Raw genomic sequence first — 18,997 nt, 5'->3', positions numbered from 1 at the left:
TTTGTGTTTACTAACCTATCTTTCTCACACTGGCAACCCATGTAAAACCTGTGTTTAAAAAAAAACACACACACACACACACACACACACACAGATCCCAACACCCTTGCTCATGTTGAGTAGTGTCTTATAATGGGACAAGTCCCACTGGAGTAAATTGAGTTACTAAAGGAGTAAGGCCAGGATCCAGAAAGGAACCTACGTGTCACAGTGCCTAACTTTTAGGCACCCAGAAAATGATAGGAACAACACTGTGACACACAAAGCCTGAGTTAAGCACCCAGGCTCCCTATACAATGACAGGGGAAAAAACAGATGCCTTAGAATGTGATCTACAAAAACCAGCGTGCTAGGCAGGGAGCCACCTAAGCTGGCCAATGAGAGATGCCAATGAGAAGTGTGTATACTAAGTAAGCATTGCTCCTTTAAGTCAAGGCGGCAGGGAGGTGGCCATCCCTGCTTGTGATCCACAACCAGTAACCCCTTTCCTGGAGTCAGGTGTCTTAGGTACCTAAGTTGTTTCTTGTGAGAATGAGTTAAGAGCCTGCCCCACTCCCCATAAAATGGTCAAAAAGGAGGAGCTGGGGATACCCACTTTTAGCCCAGTGGTTAGAGCACTCTCCTGTGATGTTGGAGATGCAGGTTCAATTTCCTTCTGAGGGAGAAAAAGAGGATTTAAACAAGGTTCTTCCTTCTTCCAGGAAAGCGTTCTAACCACTGAGCTGTGGGATATTCTCAAGCAGTTTCCCTCAATCATAGAAATGTAGGGCTGGAAGAAACCTCGAGAGGTTGTCACAGTTTCACAGTAACAGCACCTGCATTCTCCCTCTGTGGACCACCGCAGGAGTTCCCAGTCAGCTGTCACCTGTCTCTGGGCAGGGACCCAGAACTCAATCTCTTCTGACTGGAGGGTTTAAGGCTGCACAGCTCCCTGCCTTACAATGTGATATCCCCAGCAAGACAGTCTACCTAAAGGCCAATACCTCTGCTTGGTTTTCTCTCAGAGGGCTATGAACAGCAGCTACAAGTTACCACACAGCTTTTTCTAAGGTAAAAGCACTACAGAAGCAAACATAATAAAAATAAACAGATTTAAACACACAGCAACATGCCCGGAGTCACCCATCAGTCTTATGGGGCTTTACATGGCCAACCCTTCTGCAAGGGTTGCACTCCCCATCCCCCACCTGGTACAGAAGGTCCTGTCAATTTGTTGGATCAGAAAGAAGGCCTTGCATCAGTTCAAATGCATCCCTTTATACTAAAAGCCCTTTCCTAGTCTCTCAAAAACCCAACTTGAACTAGTATACGCCAACCACTCCGGCAGGGTGGTACCTCTCCATTATTGTTTAGTCTCAGTGACTCACCTTAATCACCCCCCACGGTTTTTACTTCCTGTGGAAGCTGTGGTAACCCTCTAAGTTTGCCAGATGTCTGGTTTTTTACTGAAACGCCCGGTCAAAAAGGGACCCTGGTGACTCCGGTCAGCACTGTTGACTATGCCATTAAAAGTCCGGTTGGTAGCACAGCGGGGCTAAGGCAGGCTCCCTGACTTCCCTGGCTCCATGCGGCTCACAGAAGCAGTGGCATGTCACCCCCTCTGGCTCCTAGGCGTAGGGGCAGCCAGGGGGCTGTGCACGCTGCCCCTGCAGCAAGCACCGGTTCCACAGCTCCCTTTGGCCGGGAACCATGGCCAATGGGAGCTGTGGATGGGGCAGCACCTGTGGATGGGGCAGCGCGCAGAGCCACCTAACCATACTTCCGCATAGGAGCCAGAGCGGGGACATGCCACAGCTTCCAGGAGCTGCCTGAGGTAAGTGCCACCTGGAGCCTGCACCCCTGACTCCCTCCCGCGTCCCAACCCCCCTGCCCCAGTACTGATCCTCCTCCTGCCCTCTGAACCCCTCAATCCCAGCCCGGAGCACCCTCCTGCACCCCAAACCCCTCATCCCCACCCCAGAGTCTGCACACCAGCCAGAGCCCTCACACCTCCCCCTGACCCCAACCCCCTGCCCCAGCCCAGAGCCCCCCCCACACCCCAACCCCCTGAGCCAGCCCGCTGAAAATGAGTCAGAGAGAGTGGGGAGAGCGAGGGATGTGTGGGGGGGGGAGATGAAGTGAGCGAGGGTGGGGGCTCAGAGAAGGAGCGGGGGCAGGGCAAGGATGTTCAGTTTTGTGCAAGTAGAAAGTTGGCAACCCTATACCCTTCCCCATGAAATAGATCATATATAAACTATTCATCCCCAAAGACATTGGATGTGATTGGATATCTGTCACAGAGGTCATCTAGTCCAGGCCCCTGCGCTGAGGCAGGACCAAGTATAAACCTAGACCACCCCTGACAAGTGTTTGTGTAACCTGTTCTTAAAAACCTCCAACAACAGGGACTCCACAATCTCTCTTGGAAGCCTATTCCAGATCTTAACTACCCTTTTTGTTGAAAAGTTTTCCTAATATTAACCTAAATTTCCCTTTCTGCAAATTAAGCCCATTAATTCTTGTCCTATCTTCAGTGGACTTGGAGACAATTGATCACTGTCTTCTTTATAATAACAGTTTTCAAATATATAAAGGGCTATCAGGTCCCCCTCAGTCTTCTTTTCTCATGACTAAACATGCCCTATTTTTAACCTTTCCTCACAGGTCAGTTTTCTAATAATTTTTGTTGCTATCCTCTGAACTCTCTCCAATTTGTACATCTCTTTCCTAAAGTGTGGAGACAAGAATTGGATACAGAACTCCAGCTGAAGTCTCACTAGTGCCAAGTAGAACAGGACAGTTACCTCCTGTGTCTTACATACAGCACCCCGGTTAATATACTCCAGAATTTTATTAGCCTTTTTTGCAAGTATATCACATTGATGACTCATATTCAATTTGTGATCCACTATAACCCCAGATCCTTTTCAGCAGTACTACCACCTAGCCAGCTATTTCCCCATTTTGCCTTGTGCATTGGATTTTTCCTTATTAAGTGTTGTACTTTTTGTGTGTCTTTGGTTTGAAATCAACAACATGAAATTCAACAATTTTGAATTATAATCCATTCCTCCAAAGTGCTTGCAACCCCTCCCTGCTTGGTGTCATACACAAATTTTATAATCATACTCTCTACTCCATTATCCAAGTCCATAATAAAAAATATTGACTAGTACTATATCCAAGACAAATCTGTGCAGGACCCCACTAGTTATGTCCTCCCAGTTTGACTTCAATCATAACTACTCTTTGATTATGGTTTTTCAGTCAGCTGAACATCCACCTTATAGTAATTTCATCAGGATCACACTTCCCTAGTTTGTTTATGAGAATGTCATGTGGGACTGTGTCAAAAGCCTTACTAAAATTAAGATACATCACATCACATCTACTGCTCCTCCTCTGTCCCCTAGGCTAATAACCCTGTCAAAGAAGGAAGCTAGGCAGGTTTGGCATGATTTGTTCTTGACAAATCCATGTTGGCTTTTACTTATAACCCTATTATCCTCTAAGTACTTACAAATTGATTGTTTAATAGTCATAGATATTAAGGTCAGAAGGGACCATTATGATCATCTAGTCCCTCCTCCTGCACAATGCAGGCCACAGAATCCCATCCACCCACTCCTGAGATAAACCTCTCACCTATGTCTGAGCTATTGAGGTCCTCAAATCATGGTTTAAAGACTTCAAGAAGCAGAGAATCCTCCTGCAAGTGACCCGTGCCCCATGCTGTTCCAGTATGTTATTAGGCACCGAAGTCAGGTTAACTGATCTATAATGATCTGGGTCCTCTTTGTTCCCCTTTTGAAATGTAGGTGCTATGTTTGCCCTTCTCCAGTCCTCTGGGACCTCACCCGTCCTCCATGAGTTCTCAGAGATAATCGCTAACAGTTCTGAGATTGCTTCAGCTAATTCCTCAAGTACCCTAGGATTAATTTCATCAGGCCCTGCCAACTGGAATACATCTAAATATTCTTTACCCTGGTGTTTCCCTGTTCTGGCTTACATTCCTTCCCTCCTTAATGTTAATATTAATTGTGTTCAGTATCTGTTCACAATTAACCTTTTTAGTAAAGACGGAAACAAAATAAGCATTCAACACCTCACTTCTTGATGTCATGTGTTAGCAGGGACAGAGAGCTAATAAGTAGTGGACCTACACTTTCCCTTTGTCTTTCTCGTGCTCCTAGTGTATTTACAGAATCTCTTCTTATGCCCTTTTACGTCCCTTGCTCGGTGTAACTCATTTTTGTACCCTAGTTTTTCTGATTTTGTCCCTACATGCTTGCGCTATTCTTTTGTACTCAACTCACTCTTTCCTGTTGAAGCTGTTCCACTTTGGATAAATACTTAAAGACTCACCAGGCCAGAGAAAGAGAGAATGAAAGATTCTATAGCCTGGAAGAAGACCCAGGATCCAGATCCCTTTCTGCAGTGACTATTTATACACCATGGAACAGCTTCAACAGGAGAGACTGGATGAGTACAAACTATTCCCCAGCTCAGCGATTACAGCACTCTTCTGAGAGGCGTGATAGACTCCATTCAAATCCTCTCCCTCTCAGGCAGAGCAGGGGATTGAATTTGGGTCTCCCACATACCAGGCGAGTCGTCTAACCAGAGCTAAAAGTTAGAAGATGGGCAGTACCATCACTACCTCCTCCTATGGCCAGATTTTGAATAGGATCTCAGCTGGTTGGTGACCCCCCCCCCCGAGCATGCCTACTGGATCAGGCTTGACAGGCACTCTTCCACTTATTTCCCCCCACTTCATGGATCACTCTAGGACTTAGGCTTCCAGGCAGCTAGAGGGAGGCTGAAGCGTGCATGCCCAGAGGCAGAAACATAGACACTTAGGAAACTTTCATCCTGAAAACTTAGGCACCAAGCGAGCTGAGGCCCCTACAGTGTTCAACAGCAGCTGAGTGGGGGTTTTGTGGATCACAGTGGAGACTAGCAATGGGACTTAGGTGCTTAAACCCCAGTTTTAGGTGCTTAAATACCTTTGTGGATCCAGGCTTAAGGTACATGAGTAAGGCTGGCCCTGAGTTTAAGACATGTCGTACTGGTTGTCCAACAGTTCTGCAGCCAGTGACCAGGGAGCTATAGTGCCCTAGTTGTTTTTTTCCCAAATGATTAGCAATACTTAGAGACCTATCTCATATTTATAGTGACATGATCCCTCCCTTAACTCTCTAGATTACAATTAAAAAACTGACAATCTTCCCCTGTATCAAACAGAAGGGACTCCATTAGAGAGCAACTGCAGGCAGCCTACTTAAAAGTAGGACAGTGGGTTCAGAGAGAATTAACCAATAACGATCGCTACTCCACAGACGAAGTACCTGTGTTTTTTGAGTTTGCCAGCAATAGAAATCTAAACTCTTATACGGTTCAGTGCCCCCAACAAAAACAGTTCCATGTGCCTCAACTAAAGCAGTCACAGGAGCGAATAAAAGGGGCGGGGCAAGAGGAATAGATGAGGAAAATCCGATTAGAACAGATTGCCACAGGGCACTGATAGGAGGAAATTTATGTTAGCATCACAATGTGCAGTCATCTGCAAGCAGTTTCTACTTGTGCGGGGGAAAAATTGATCAGACCTTGAACTGAAGAACACAATTGCTTATTAGCCCATTGAAAAGAGGAAGAGATTGCAGGTACTGGCCACATGCAGCCTGACACTGACATCCTGGAAATGGGCTGAATCACCAAGGCCTAGGGCAACCAGAAAGTTATTAATAATTGGGAAATAAAAGTGCAGTTACAAAGTACCTGGAAAGAGCAAACACACCAACAAAAAACCTCAGTAGCCTATAACTCTGCAAAACACAGAATGAAAAGGAGGGCAGGGAGTCTGGGGCCTTTGATGAATACAAGGACCATTCTTTGGCCCAGTTCTGTCACCCTTCCTTATACCATGTAGTACATACTCACACAAGAAGTTCCATTGATATATATGGGTCTGCTCACATGAGTATTATTATTCAATGTGAATAAGGGCAGCAGAACTGGGCCCAAGAATCTAACCCCAGTGATTCTAACAGCCACAACCGGAGGTAAAGCATGAGTGAAGTGGGGAAAGAATGTATGATTGGCTACATAATGCAAACATGCTGCTATTCACCAGCCAAAGAGGGGGAATGACAGCTCTAGAACTTCCATCCAACCAGCACACGCTAAAATGGGTGAGTGGATTGGCAGAGAAAACAGCAACAGAGAAAGCATCTAACGAAGTCATTGGTCTAATATTATTGCTGCAGGAACTTTTTAAAGATCAAGAAGCATGTAAACCACAGTGGCATGCTGTTATGCTATTATCCCACAGGTATATGTTTAAAGGAAATGCTATTGCAAAAAGATTACATTCAACTGTAAAGTGTAATCAGGAAGCTGTCAATTACTGTTTTTTTTTAAGCCTTGTTAACAATAGCCAGTTAGAGTCTATACGAGGCCACAAAAGTCACTCCTTATTGCATTAAAAAGTTCTACTGGTGAATAAAAAAATATGGGGAAATTTTCAAAGGCAAAGTAGCAGATAGGGACCTAACTCCCCTCAGAAGTCAAGGGAAATTAGGCACCTAACTGCTATTTGTGCCTTTGAAAATCTCCCACACAGTATATACTTCAAAAACAATGAGTGCAATGTGTAGACATCACAAGCTTTCAGACATGCATATACAATACAAAATAGTCACCACTTTCTGTATTAGAATAGATATAGTTGCCATAAGAAGGGGATGGGGAATAAGCTCCTTCATACAGAGGCAACGCATAAAAGTACCGTAAGTTGGGATGCCCTTACTTAGGCCCTGGTCCTGCCATACTTATACCTGTGCTTAACTCGATGAACCTCATGCATGTCATGAACATAGAGTTAAGCATTAAGTGTTGGCTGGGTGGGACTTAAGACTCCCTGAGGCCTATGGAAACCCGCTTACAAATATGTAATGGAGTCTCAGTTGTAATAGCTTAAACAGTGAGGAGCAGAAGATGTCAAATAAAGTAGGGGTGGCCTACTTTAGCTTATTTGACATACTTTTCTTGCTATAGTCCATTTTTCTGGCTCCTTGGCGTGCTAGCTACACCGAAATAGAACTCCCTTCAGCTCCCTCGCGCTCATTCTGAGTAGACCCAATTCAGAGGCAACGTGCATGAGTAAGGGATGGGAGGGGACGGGGGACGTGCCAAAAAGAGAAGAAAATGTAAATTACACAGTAGCAAATGCAGCATTTCCAACTCTCGGGCATTTATGGTGAGTCTTGTGATATCTGGGTGGGTTTTTCCTAAAGCCCCAGCTCCTTGACTCATGTAATTATGTGAGACTCTCACATTTAGTGCACTAGCGCTATCAGAACTAGCACAGGTATGTCTACTTGAGCTGGAAATCACACCTACCAGTTCCATTGTGGACATGCCCAGAGAGTCCTAACCCAACCCTGCTTCCCAGCAAATAGAAGTCATCCTTCCTCCTGGTGCAGTAGCCATTAGGGATGGGATCCATGAAGGTACTTAGGCACTTGGACCCCCCAGATTTAGGCACCTAAGTCTCAGTTTTGGCTCCACTACAATCCACAAAACTCCCGCCAAATCTTGCAGGTGCCTACACTCACTCAGCACCTAAGAATTCAGAATAAAAGTTCAATAGACCCTTTATTTCTGCCACTGGGCATGCACACCACTGCCTCCCTCCAGGCACCCACATGCCTATCTCCCACCTACACCCCAGAGCAAATCACGAATCAGGAAAGACAGACGTTCGGCCACCTTAGTCACTTGCAGGACCCAACGTGGTAGGCATGCTTAGAAGCTTCCTACCAGATTGGGCCCTAGTCAGAATCCAGGAGGAGGACATGGTGGTGGTAATAGTGTTGCTGCCCACCTTATAACTTTTAGCCCAGAGGTTAGAGCATTCACCTTGGATGTGGGAGACACAGGTTCAATTCCCCCGCCCCTTAGGGTGGGGAATTTAACCTGGGTCTCCTACATCCCTGGTGAGTACTCTAACCTCTGGGATAACGGTTATAAAGGTATGCACCACTACCTGCTCCTCCTGATGTTTTGTGTGGGGCCAGGCAGGGATTTAACTCACTCCTTAAGTGCATAAGCCACTTGACTCCAGGCAATGGGTTCCCATTCATGGATTGCTAGCGGAAATAGGCACCTTCCTGTAGCCCAGACTTAGGCACCTATCTCAGACAGAGGGGAAAGGCTTAGGGCACACCCCTCTGGTCAGCATCTCCTACTGGCTAGCTTAGACAGTGAACCACTTAACATGCTGGCTTTTGTGGACCACATTTGTAGACTGCTATCTCTTCCCATTCATTGTACAGGGAGCCGAGGTGTTTCACTCAACTTTTTGGAATGCAACATTACTCCTGTGATTTTCTAGGTGCCTGAAAGTTAGGCACTGGGATGCTCAGCACTGCAACACCTAAATCCTTTGGTGGATCCCACCTTACCAGCTTCCCTGGTTGCTTCGAAGAGTACTGTTTATTGGTGGTGACCCTTTGCACAGATTTCAGTATTTAGAACCCTCCTGGAGACCATCTTCTGGCCAGCCTGAGTCAGGGATTTACCTATGTTCTTTTATTTACATATGAATATAATCAAAGGTAAAGAAAAGTCGAAAAGAAACATTAGCAGCAAAGGAGCTCCCAGATATAAAAAGAGGAGTGGAACCAGAGAAAGACAGGTTTCAGAAGGGGTATATATTGGTGAGAGACCTGAGGCTCAGGGGTGTAACCAGAGGGGCTGCAGCCACATAGAGAGAAAGAGCAGAGCTGGAGTATGGAACACCAGTCTCATGGTACGTTTAATAAAGCCTGTCTCTTTCAGCTCTGCCGCATCAATTATTGCTAACAAAACACTAGGCTCTTCTGCCCCAGTTAAGATGTAGCTGAATTAATGGTGAATAGTTCTTGGGAGTGGTAATGCGTCTAATGGCTACAGCAAGCGACTGCAAGTGTAATTTGCGCTGAGCTTTATTCCTAACTGCCACCAGTTTCCTGGTTGATCCAAGGCTAATTATTTAATATCTCTGGGCCAGATTTCCAAAGGTATTTAGTCACCTATTTGTGCCTTAGCTCTGTCAACTGTAAATGGGGGGGGGGGGGGAAGAAATACCACCACCCACCTTTGTAATGCTGTTTCAGATTTCTGACAGAGGAGCATCATTTCAAGTGTAAAATGCCATTGTCCCCTTAATATGTAAAATGCTAGTTAATTTTATTGGAGCATGTTTGTACACTGAGATTACTCCCCTTCATATGCAGTTACAACTGTTTTCTAAATGCAACACTGTATGTTCTCTGTTATGATATAAGATTAATGAACTCTTTGTTTTAAAGACAGTTATACACCTCAGAAAACATGGGCTTATAATGGAAATACTGAGACAGTTAACTATAGCAGCACTAGCGGAAAGGGAAAACAACTATAAATTCAGCTTGTTTTCCAGTGTATACATTGACAAGGTATGAATAATATATCTCTCTACACTTCCAACATACAGATGTATACATTACTCTTTCCTGTGAGGGTTACACTGAGCAAAGTCTCTAAACCGACCATTCCAAATGAGGGAAGGAAAGGGTTCAGAGAGAAACGAGTAACCCTTTGTCTTGTCTCTTACATTACAATCAGGACATAAACAGTGGTTGAAATTTACTAGTGTATGCGTTTGTGCTTAATTTTAAACACACAGGAGGGTGTGGGGAGGGTTGAGGAAGAGGGCTTGTATTTCCATGATCAACAGAAGGCAAGAAGTTATCCTTTATCCTCTTCTTTTATCATAAGAATTAGCTATTTGGATACAGTTCAAGCCCTTCACTTAAAAATGTAATTCAAGTTGCATTAAAAAAATAAATTTAAGCAGATATACACAATAAAATCAACTCACCAGTCACAGCAAACATATTGATCCTCTTGCATATCAGACCTGGTCTCTAACTACTAACCACCCCCACCCAGGCTTCTGAACACAGCTTTGTTAACCAATTACTGTAGTTGCTAAAGCATGTTAATGACAAACAGGCTCCAATCCATTTGTCAAGTGAAAGACAAGCAAGCTAATATGTTATCAATTGAACTGTGACAGTGGGACATTTCTCTAGGTAGTAAGAGCAACCCAACACGGGCTTACATAATAAAGTTATCCACATGTTTTATGATTTTTACATGCATTGGCAAAAACAGCTGCCTTTTCAGACAAGTATTTTGAGACACTGGGTAATAGAAAACCTGCGTCATTTCTAAAGTTCAGGATTTGCTTAATAATGAGGTGGTGGGGAGAGGACCTAAAGAAGACTGGGTAGCGGCTGATTTAAGCCTTCTCTGCTGCAGTAGGAGACCTAGCTATTGTAGATAATAGGAGTCAACCACAAGTACAGCTAACATGGTTTGTCCTGATCTATACACCCCAATTAAGCCATGTTTTGCTCCAGTTCAGCAACAGGTGATTTTTTTTTTTAAAGTATAGACAAAGCTTGAGAATTAGATCCTGCTCTCCTTACCCAAGTAAGGTTCTCACTGGCTTCAGTTTTACCTGAGTAAGGACCGTAGGACCAGGCTCCAAGTTTGTCTGAAGGGCATGTAGTGAAATTTAGTACTCCCAGATGAAAATTTGTTCATGTTCAAGCTATCCAGTTTTTCCGGGAAAAGAGCTTGTTTTAAATCACTGTGACACACGCAAAAGCCTTGCAAGCATGAATAGCTTTTTCCTGGCACCTTAAAAAGGTGCAATAATGAGGGTAAAGGGACTCAGCAAAGTAAGTATCAAATGAATGCTCTGGCTGCCTCGCTATCTTATTTTGGTGTGTAGCCTGCTGAGCATAGCAGAGCTTCAGGAATTGAAATGGTTTAGCCTTAAAACTGCCATTGATTGGGTGGATGGAATTGGCATACATAGTGTTTGACAATGTACAAGCAGTGAAACACCCAAAACACTGTGACTTTGTAGACAAACATTACCCATATATTTTATTATTAGTGTTGCTTACCTTGGCAATATTTCTTTAATGTATATGAGGCACTTAAAACTCAATCTTACCTACTTCCCACGCCAACCTTATGCTACTTTGCTGTTTAATACAGAAAATAATTTAAGACATCAGAAATGTCAAGACTATGATGTGTATAAAGGACTCTGAACATGAGAAGTACCTCACAAATTCTAAGCATTGGTGTGGCTTCTTTTCGGGTCATGGATTACTTTACACACAGGGAATTAATTTAATCTCACATAATTTTCTATTGACACCTCTGCCATTTGTCCCTCATTTTAGGTCTGTCAGAGTTTTGCTGGGGCAGAGGGGGAGGCTGGTGTTGGTTCTTTTATTCATGTTGTAGTAATTCGAAGTTCATGAGTGGTGATAGTCCTGAAGCTTTGTGCCTTCTGCTTTCTCACAAGACATCTTTGGTAACTGTGTCAAGTATACAAGTCCCAGCCATATGTGCCTCAATGATCTAGAGGCTCCAATTCTTGGATTGTAATTCATTGTCAAAGCCCCTCCAGTATTTGGCACCTCTCTGGAGATTAAGAATGAAGCTGCTTTATCACCCAGTTTAAAAGGATGATAGATAGTTCTTAGTTCTACCAAGGTCAAAATATCCTGTGTATTCTTTACTAATAACCTTTACTAATAATCAGAGCCTGTCTTCTCTGCAAGGACATTAATGATCCCATACTATTTTTCACAGGAGTAGGGATTTGCCCCACTAACCCTAGCCAAATCTTCCCTTTTAACCACACTGTTCTGCATAGTTCTGTGTGCCCATTGATTGCTGTCCTTCACCCCAAAGGTGGCTGCACTACAGTGGTACTGCACTTATGCCTTGTGTAAAGCAATTTGTGATCCTTGAGCATAAACTGTTAACTATGATCAAAGCGTGAAAAATTTCCTAGACATCAACTAGTCAGAGGCCAACATTTTCAGGAACATTCACTAACTGTTCCTGCCTCAGTCACCGAGCACCCAGCACCATCCCCTGTCCTCTCTCCATTGACTGCCTCTGCTGCTACTGCTCAGCCTTCCCAAGCAGCATCTGCATAAAACTGACATGTTTCTGGGGAGTTTCGCTGCCGCCCACAGGATTCTGAACCGCAGCAGTATCGAACAGCCCTGACAATTTATCTTGGCTACTGCTCAAACTTATCAGAGACCGCGGCAGCACTGGAACCATCAACAGACGTAGGCAGACGCTGCTGCATCACTTTACTCCAAGTACCTTTGGATGTTTCTGCTTCTTATGGTTGGGGCGATAAAGGCTTTTTTAAAAAACAAACACAAAAGCTTAAATTCAGCAAGAGTTCGTGGGATCGATCCCTGACACACCACAGCAAGCTTTGCCATCACAATAGGGAGTGGACTTTTCCCCTCAAATTCTTATTTTATGACTGTCAACCTCTAGGCATATGAGGTACCATGCTACACACCTAACCAGAGCCACAAGGCAGGTGACCCCCCTGGTCCACAGGTGACCTAGCTGCTACGTCTGCAGGAATTCTCCCACCCCAACAAAATAAGATGATTGCCCAAACTGAATGAAATGTCACAGGCTCTAAGCCAGAAAACACAATACAAAACCCACCAAAGAGAGCTACAACCCCAGCAAAGCCTTGCATGACCTTACCTTTAAATCTCTCCCATGTAGCTCTCATCAATTCCCGTTTGGCTTGTTATCAAGCAACTGCATCGTGACATTCTCGAAGGGAGTGGTGGAAAATGTAGTTCAGCTTCCCTGCAAAGGGACAGGTGCTTGGAAATCTGCCCTCAGCTGAGAACTAAGGGAAGCAGCAATAGAACTACCATTCCCAGAACCCCTGCGGCAGACCACATTCCTCCCCTTTTCTCTGTTCCTTGCACAAACGATTGTGGGGATTGTAGTTCCCACGCTACAGGCAGCGCTCGTCCGGGTCAGTAAAAGGGCCAGGGGCCGTGACATCTCAGGATTGATTCTAATGCAATTGGAGAGCAGGGTGTCATGGTTTGCTTTGTGGAAGAAATCGAAACATGTTGCAACGTGTTGAATTGGATTTGAACACACACACACACACACCCCCATGTATAAAAACTACAAGACTACAAAATAATTTCACCCTTAAATTCATTGCAGGAAAATGTTGACATCTTTTTGTGTTTTTTTTCTTTAAATGTAAACAGGTATTGCAAAAAATTTTAAAAAGACAACTGCATCTTAATGTTCCCATGCATTAATGAGTTAAGTGGTGTCTTCTTAGTTATGCTATCAGGCCCCAGTCCAGGAAACACACACAGGTCCAACTTTATCTCCCATAAAAATCAATGGGTCTACTGCTCAGCTGTTTAAAATTAGCATGTGCAATAGTGGCAGCCCCATGCATCCAAAAGTCATGAGTGAGGACTTCCAAAAATCACAAGATTAGCTTAAAATCATCATAAAAAATTCTGGTCTGTTATTATTTGCCTTCTGGCTTTTGTGCCTTTAAGGATCACATGTTGAAGCTACTTGTCTGCAACCATGGGTCTAAAAACTTCCTTTCTTTGAAAAATAAAAGCTGAGATTCTTATGTGATCACGTGACTCAGAAGCTCAGACATCAACAAAAATACCAAATAGCATGAGACTCATGATAAAATTGCAAGAGCTAGTAATGCTGCGTGGAAGAGGCTGCACTGTTGGGGACTAAATTCTTGCTTTTTTAAACACATGGGGATAGATTATGCAGAGCAGATCATTCTGTTCTCTTCAGACATCAAGCATTGCTTCCTAGCATTATGCACAACGGAGGGTTAAAACTCTCCACACAATAATTAGTAATTACAGGCAGGTCATTTTAATGATACAACTTGGTGACTAATCTAAAATTTAGCTTCTGTTCACAGTATAGTGAAAGCTCTAAAGTTTTTCCCAGGTTTGGCTGCTTGTATACCCGCCAAAAAAATGTGAACAATGAAATAAGCGTACAACCGGTCAGACAAATTCCTTCCACACCAGTAGGCACTGAAGATTATGATGTATGTCACTTCCAAGGTAAATTTCCCTACATTTGCTAGAAAGTCTCAGTTTTGACCTAGGACTTTTCTGCTAAAACATATCAACAATCTGTGTACAACTAATAAAACTCAAGAGTGTATTCTTTTGGAAAATTACTAGAATTTTAATAATTTACAAAGATTGCTTCAATCAGCACAAGATACATTTATCTCTAAAATATAATTTAAACTGAAAATACTGTTTTTCCCCCTTGCACCTGGAGCTCCATGATCGTTGGACTGGATCTTTGGACTTGCTGTAAGCATGGGAGAAGTTGTTTTAAAATATAAATGTTTTATTTTGTTTTTTGTTGCTACAGTTCAGTAGCATTTGATGACGGACAAAGCAATGTTTTTTATAAAAAATGTAAGAAGGGGTTTTGTGGACATGGTGGATTATCACTTAGGCTCAGATCCACAAAGCTATTTACGGTCCTAACTTTCGCTTACTTCAAGTTAGAAGCCAAAATAAATTTGTGGATCTGGGCCTGACTCTTTTATGTATTACATTACGCCCTCGTCCTAGAAAGACTTACACACATGCTTAACTTTTATGCCCTTTAAGCAGTCCTATTGAAGTCAGTGGGGCTACTCACAGTGCAACATGGGGGCCTTATTCTCATGATCTCTTCTTCCTCTTGCTGTTTCCCCAAATAAAATAGTCTCGGTCATCCCCCCCACAGCCAGGGACAAACCTGCAGAAACAGGCTCTGGTGGAGGAAATCTGTGTATGGCTCCCCTTAGCAGAACTCTTCCCTTATTGTTCCACTGCTGTAGGGGGTCTATAGGAGGTGAGAGCCATCCACACGGAGACCCTGTCACTACACACTGGTTCTCACCCATGGTGCTCTCCTCCCAGCCCCCTGACACCGTAGTTGACTCCAGGGCACCTTGGACCATCTCATTTACATCATTTCCTCTTGCACAGACACCATAACACCCAAATGCCTTCGGTGAGGACTGGAGGGGGGAGAAAATGGCGCTGAGAAGGCAGTTGACCCCCACCTTGCACACAGAAAGGAGAAGGGAGATCCATAGTAGAGGCTTTGGAGGTGAAACAACTTAGTGCTAAGTATGCCAGAGCTAAAACCACATCGTGCCTTCTCACCTCTCACGCACAATACAGTGTGACAGTTTTCAGAGTAGCAGCCGTGTTAGTCTGTATCTGCAAAAAGAAAAGGAGTACTTGTGGCACCTTAGAGACTAACAAATACAGTATGTGTCCCTACAGCAGGGAGTCAGGCTGATTAAATGTGATATTCAACTGGATACATTGTGAAAGCCAGGCCCTGGTACTTCGTTTCCCATTTCTGAAGGGGGAAGTCTCACTCAGATGGCTCCTTTAAAATCCTGGCAGGCAGAAAAAAAATCATGGAAGATAAAGGCAAAACAATGACCTTACAGACTGCTCCACTTCCTGGTGGAGAATATTTGTGTGAGTGCTCAGACTTTCTTAAACATGCTGTGGCCCCAAAAGACCCCACTGACTGAGGTAGCACCTAATTCTGCTAGCCTTCCTCACCTTTAATAGTTCCCTACTCTCCCAACCAGCCTTATGGATTTCAAGGCGATCACTGATCCAAGGTTCTACTCACCAGGAATGAGGGGAGCCTAACCAGACCTATAATTAGTAGAGCACCTTGGAACGTAGATATATAAACATTTGATCCTTTTCCACCCAGCCACCTTATCAGGGGCTAAAGTTCAGGGGGGCTTGTGGGAGGACAGCTCCTCCTCCTCCGCCTAAAGGGATAATTCCCTCCCCGGACCTTGGGGAAGCTCAGCTCCTTCTCCTGGCTCTTACTGAGAGGTAGAAGGAAGGCTCAGTCAGTAGGCAGGAGAGTCAGAAGTGGAAATAGCAGGAGGAGGCTTTAAACCTTTCCTAGCGGTAGGTGGAGCAGCACTGGCACTTGATGGGGAGTCTCCTGTCTACATCTACTTCTGCTGTTCTATACACAGATGGTTCCCTTCCCTTCTAGGAAGGCAGAGGGGCAAAGAGGTGCAGTGGAGTCCATTTCATCTCACTCTCTCTCTTCAGGATAAAAGGGGAAACCTACTACAGGCTTTGTTTCCTTTAGCAGAAGCCAGGGGAAACACATGTACCCTCCCGATAATGGTGGGTGTGGATGGGAACAGGGTGGGGAGGATGAATGCGAGCTCAAGGGTTGACTCTCTCTACACAACTCTATACTCTGTGCCTGCATAGAGACACAAACACACTCTCCCTTTATTTGGCAGGGTATGGGTCTACTTGCAGACAGTTATGTTCATTTCCCTTGACCCCATTCCCACCATGACATGTCCCTTCACACAAGATGAGGCAATGTCCCCACCCATGATGACATACTGCCACCAGACTTGGTGAGCTTACCCTCACCTTAGTTAGATCTGCTTTAACCATTGGTGCTTAGCCAACATCCTCACAGACATGTGTGCTTTCACATCCGTTGGGCAAGTTAGTGCTGCTGAGCCTTGGCTGACCAGATTTCCAAAAAGAAAAATCAGGACAACCACATGGCAGTGGGGAGGGAGCAAGGTAAGAAGAAGCAATCTTTCTCTATTAAGTGTCTTGGACATAGTAACAGTTGATGGAGGAAAAACCCAATAACCCCCAAGCCCTCAACCCTCCCCACAGCTGCTACCCTGGCTCCCTCAGTCCAGTACTGATTCTGACTATCCCAAGCCTTGATACATTAGCTTCTCTGCTAGTCTGTTCCACATAGGTTCTTAAACCACCCTCATCACCATAGCATGTGAGAGCCTTCCAGTGGCCCATTAAGTGACTCATATCTGTCACCTGTGGTTTGTTCCCTCTCTAAGCCTCTCCCTGGGGGAGAATCCCATGTGCAAGCACAGGTGGTGGGTGTGCCTCCCCAAACAGCTGGGTGTGGCTCTGCCCATGCTCCATCCCCCAGGTTCCTTTCTACAGTTCCCTGTGCTCTGCCTTGGCCCAGGCTGGTTGGCCCGCCCACTTCCTGGATCCCAATAAGGCGGGGACTTAGGGTGACCAGTGCTGGGACCATGCTGCCTGGTGCACTGGAGCTGGGGACACTACAGCTGTGCTGCTGGCTGTGATGGGGGTGCTCGGGCTCCTGTGGAGGAAGGGGGGGTGGAGCCTTGGGCACAAGGGGAGGGGCTGGGGGCTAGGGGCTAGCCTCTCCCAACAGCCAGGTCACCGGCCGCCTACGTGTGCAAGTTAGTGTTTTGATTTGGGGTTGGGGTTTTTCTTAATGCATTTATGTTAGAGTAGGCCAGGCTGAACTTGCTCTTGGAGCAGATGGTGTTGTGGTTTTTGATGGTCTTTCATTTCAAGCAGTATTTGTTCCACAGTCTTCATCTGCGCTCCCTCCCAAGGAAGTTCTGTCTCCTGCACAGAGGAACTTTGCCCTGGGGGTAGAGAGTTGCACTGTGCCTGCTGAGCAGAGTTGTTAGCCACAGCCCGCATCCTAGAGCTTTAGGCAATCTTTCAAATGTGCTGTGCCCAAGCCATGGAGTGCCTTAAAGATATGGACTGAGTCTATGAACTTGACTCCGTATTCTATAGAAGGCCAGTGTAGACAGCTCTGATGTGCTCATGATAGCCCACTACCTCCCTCCTTATGCCTTGACCCTCCCTACTTAGGTTTGAGATTGAAACTCAACCTTATCTATAGAAGACTTTTAACTGTCGCAGCCCTTAGTCTGGTATAATATTACCCAGCAGACTTCAGCAGTCCTTGAGTGTATAGCTAGGAGGAAGGTGTTCTTTAACCTTACAGGTGGGATGTTCAGAAATATTTACGTGACATAAGAACCCAACTGCCATTGACTTTCAATAGGGATTGTGTTCCTAAGTCACATGAATGCCTTTTGCAAATCTCAGCCCCATGAATAATGTATGCTTCACAAGTTAAGGGTCTATCCTCTCCTGGATAGCATGTCCCAAACCCATTGTGTAATTCCCACAATGGGAGTGCCAAGGGCACATCTAGATGGACGAGGAATGAGGGTGGGGAGAGAACAGATCCTGTGGTCTGTTTGAGGTTGGATATATCTGATCCACCTACAACGTGACCTTTCTCTGGGTGAGATTCTGCTGCCCTTATTCCTGTGGAGTAGCTTGGCTGTTTTCAGTCGGCCGACTAAGGCACTACGCGGCATAAGTAAGAGTCTGGGCCTCTATGTAGGCATTGTTCCCCGCATGCAGTAGCATTTTTCGCAGAGGAAACCAGTGCTGGGGTGCAAATACAGTGCTAATTTGTGCCTGGCTTGGAGCAATTGTGAAGACTGATATACTGTTGCAGCCTCCTTTGCTGTGGGAAGTTTGCAGGTCACTTCAGTATTTATGCCCTCTTCTTTCCCAATTGTTTTTGAGTTGGCTTATGTTATCCTGCCCTTTGGAAAAAGTGCATTAGTTTTTCCCACAAGAGTGGGATTATTTTCATCTTTTCCCTTAAAAAAACAAACAAACCCCGCGCAAACTGTTCTTTTGTTTGTCAGAAATGTGACTGTCACCATCATTATTTACAGCTCACTTCATCGGATGTAGCTCACAAAAGCTTATGCCCAAATAAATCTGTTAGTCTCTAAGGTGCCACAAGTACTCCTTTTCTTTTTGCGGATACAGACTAAGACGGCTGCTACTCTGAAACCCATCATTATTTAAGACATCACCCTGTGTTATGGCCACAGGGGTGAATGCAAGCTTTTTAAATGGAAAAGTGCACCACTGTCTCATTTGCTTCATAATGGTCAACACATTTAAAATCAAAATCTAGCTAAGCAGCTCTTTTATGTTCTCTGACTGCTGCACTGGTGTCACTTACTTTCTTTTGTTGTTGAAAAATCAGAGATATAGAAAATCTTAAATGTCATGTCTGAAAAAGAGCAGCAAGAAATTGACACACGAGTTACACAGCATCTTTTCCTTTTGTGGGAGAGAGAGAGGCCCTGCAACAAAAAATGCCATTTGACTGACTTGTCTGACCCATCTGCTAGGTAGGCAGTAAGCAATAGCATTTT

At 44.7% G+C, this 18,997-nt stretch overlaps 1 protein-coding gene across 4 annotated transcripts in view; it reads right to left on the bottom strand.

The window, feature by feature from the left end:
• Window positions 1-12,753, bottom strand: part of TBXAS1 (thromboxane A synthase 1) — a 326,045-nt gene extending 313,292 nt beyond the window's left edge. The window contains exon 1 of one of the 4 annotated variants that reach the window (XM_074940460.1): window positions 12,616-12,753. Coding sequence is in view for 1 of the 4 variants with exons in the window: in XM_074940451.1 (XP_074796552.1) it covers window positions 9,884-9,915 (32 nt within the window). In the remaining 3 variants the exon portion in view is untranslated. Of the gene's footprint in view, window positions 1-9,883; window positions 9,945-12,615 lie in introns of those variants that run through there. The other 3 variants (XM_074940442.1, XM_074940451.1, XM_074940434.1) reach the window with 3 other exon arrangements.
• Window positions 12,754-18,997: the final 6,244 nt, after the last annotated feature.

Source organism: Natator depressus, chromosome 1, assembly GCF_965152275.1.
Source record: "Natator depressus isolate rNatDep1 chromosome 1, rNatDep2.hap1, whole genome shotgun sequence".
Lineage (NCBI taxonomy): Eukaryota > Metazoa > Chordata > Testudines > Cheloniidae > Natator > Natator depressus.
Note: the sequence above shows the minus strand (reverse complement) of the source record. Positions and strands in the feature narration are given on the sequence as shown.